The following is a 2,909-nucleotide window of genomic DNA, read 5'->3' as shown; positions in this document are numbered from 1 at the left end:
TGGCCGGCGTGGATATCATTACACATGCTCCTCTGGACGGAGTCATGAACGATGACGAAGTGCGGCAGATGGTCGAGAACAAACGTATTAGTGTCCCAACGCTGATCATGTTGGAGTCTGTTTGTCAGATGAAGGGTATTGATCAGGAGAGGCCGGGCTTTGCCTTTGCCAACGCACTCAAGACGGTGATGTGCTGCACCATGCGGGTGTACCTGTTTTAGCGGGCACCGATGCCAACAACGTCTTAGGACGCGGGATTCCTCATGGCACGAGTCTGCATCAGGAACTGGAGTTGCTCGTAAGTTGTGGGCTGTCCACAAAGGAGGCTCTTCAGTCGGCGACGATACTTTGGTACACTACTTTGGTCGGCACACTACTTTGCCGGCACACTACTTTGGTCTGAAAGACCGTGGAGTTATCAAGCTAGGATATCGCGCCGATTTAGTCTTGATTGATGGAAACCCTATCGATGACATCAAGGCTACCCGATCAATCAAGAAGGTCTGGGTAGCCGGTCAGGGATTTGTTCCTTCAACGACCAAATGAAAAAAGTGGTTGGCGGCTGGCTGATTGCGGTGCCAACAGACATAGGGTCCAACCATCTTTGGTACTTTTCATCCATGAACCACTTTTTTGACAGGGAGGACTTGTGCTTGTGCGGTGTGGTTCAGTAGACACATTGGCAGCGTGACGAGGTACTGCCCTCTGGTAAGCTCAGATCTTTCGGCAACTAAACAGTGAGGGATGCCCGTACCAGTGCCTAAACAAGTCTGCCGCTGTTGACGATCTTTTGCCTCGAACCCAACGAGATCAAGTAGTTGAATTTGCCTCCACACGTCATCTCAGGCCACCAAAAGCACTTAGCGCCCGCTTTCCTTCTCGGTCATAGCGTCGTCCTGTCTACCCCCAAGTCCTCTCTACCCCCGGGTGTCAGGTCAGGTCAGGTCTGCAACTGGCTTCGGACCTGGGATGGTGTTTGTGAGGCGAGCCCGAAACCGGGAAAAGGGACACGTTGCAGAGGTTTGTGCGTTCGTTTGCAGAGGTTCGTCCACAGGTATGGTAGGCAGTCGCAGCGGGGTGCGGTCACAGCTAGTGCGTCTGAGCTGTTTACGGTCGGTGTTGTCGACTTGCCCCTCCCAATACTTCACCGACACCACCAAGCTCTGTCGCTAGCACCAGCTGAATTTAGTCGCTGGCAGAAAAAGTGACTAGCGGCGGCTGCGTCGCATCCAGGCTGGGAGCCGGAGACGGCTCGGCCTACGAGACAGCGCGGGCGGTAGCTGAGACGGTTTGCACCGGGAGATTGGGAGCTTGAAGAGGGGCTCCCCGTGGCCCAAGCAGTGTAGTGTTGTATTGTACTTGGCCACCAAAGAAGCGAAGTTACCGGGGGGGTCCCAAAAGGGTTCGACTGCGACCAGGTTGGCGCCGTCGAATTGACGTGCTTCGGCCACCACATCGCCGTGCCTACCCCACCAGTTCCAGATTTCTTGTTTCAGACTTTGCGGAACTGATTTGTCAGACTGGGGCAGCTCAGTGACGCGCATCACAAAGTCAGCCATCGATACCAGCAAGTATGACCACCACCGTACATTTTTATCTAAGACCTCCGCCAGCTCAACCATCAGCACGCTCTCTTGAGAATTTGTCGACAGATTCTTAAACTCATCCCTTTCAACTCCCTCCAACAGACACTCATCCGGAAGCTGCTTCAATACTCTAACCAGCTCCAGCAACGGCGTGTGGCGCCCTTGTTTTTCACATGGACCGTTCAACTCATACATGGCAAAACACTCATCCAGCAACGTCGCGTCCCTCCATCTCGCATTAAGAAAGACCGGGAAGACAACCCATCCTAGCCTCACCGAATCCTCCACCTCGTTGTCGATATGGAAGTGCTTCATCCTCCACCGTCTGATAATAAATCACCCACGCGTGTCCGGATACATACTCGTCCCCCGGTGATGCCAAAACGGACGCGAAATACCTCGTCACGACAGCTCAAATCTGGGTGCTTGCTTCGTTCCTTCGTTCAAAAACCACTCACTCTTCCCACTTTTCTGTCAATCGAACTACGATCACAATCAAATCAAGCTACATCATTGACCGGTCGCACACAGAGCCAAACCGGAGCTCGTCTATACGGCGGAGAAACTGAAGAAGGCGCGCTGGAGGAGAAGGCGCGCTGGAGGAGAAGGCGCGCTGGAGGAGAAGGCGCGCTGGAGGAAGAAGGCGCGCTGGAGAAGAAGGCGCGCTGAAGGAAATGAAGAAGGTGGTAGAGGAGAAGGAGGAGCTGAAATAGGAGCTGGAGCCGGTCTTGGATGCCGATTGAAACGCCAGGTGCCCTTCCCACAGAGTCTGCGGAGGTAATAGTCGATAGTCAGGCGGCCTTCAATGACGTGTATATTCAGCTACCGGGATGTACCTCGCACGCCTGCCCAATTTGTAGCAATTATGCAAGGGGCCGCCGATGACGAGGCAGGTCAATTCATGTTGCATTATATCAGTATGGGCGAAAGCCACAATAACTAGGACCAAAAACTTTGCCCCGTTGGAAACGATCCTTAACTGCCAAAAAGGGACCGCTAGTGATGTGGTCAACCATTTGATGATGTGTTTAGCTTGTTACCTGACCGAGGTTTGCTCGGATGACCGCATAATCGGCCGTGCTCTGACGGTTAGTTTCAGTACCAACTGGACCTCTGGTCGCCGTCTTACCCGGTTGAAGAGCCCCTGCCGTCCTTGTCAATGCCCTCGGCTAGGAACACACTAAGCCAGGCGGTTGCGGAGTTCAATACCCGTTTCTCGATGCCTTACGTTTTAGTTCTATGTGATGAGGCTGCCGCGCTAGATGTTAATGTAGTTGAAATTTAGAAGTTTCGTGCGCCGAAATTCAGACCCCGGGCAAGGAT

The 2,909-nt window shown here is 53.3% G+C and overlaps 1 protein-coding gene across 1 annotated transcript; it reads left to right on the top strand.

The window, feature by feature from the left end:
• Positions 1-44: 44 nt before the first annotated feature.
• Positions 45-546, top strand: GNI_071710 (amidohydrolase; the record flags this gene model as incomplete). Its single annotated transcript, XM_011132029.1, has 2 exons — positions 45-208; positions 249-546. 2 exons carry the CDS (start codon positions 45-47, stop codon positions 544-546), a joined length of 462 nt encoding a protein of 153 aa, XP_011130331.1.
• Between the last annotated feature and the right edge of the window lie 2,363 nt (positions 547-2,909).

This window comes from Gregarina niphandrodes, assembly GCF_000223845.1.
Source record: "Gregarina niphandrodes unplaced genomic scaffold scaffold00012, whole genome shotgun sequence".
Taxonomy (NCBI): domain Eukaryota; phylum Apicomplexa; class Conoidasida; order Eugregarinorida; family Gregarinidae; genus Gregarina; species Gregarina niphandrodes.
Note: the sequence above shows the minus strand (reverse complement) of the source record. Positions and strands in the feature narration are given on the sequence as shown.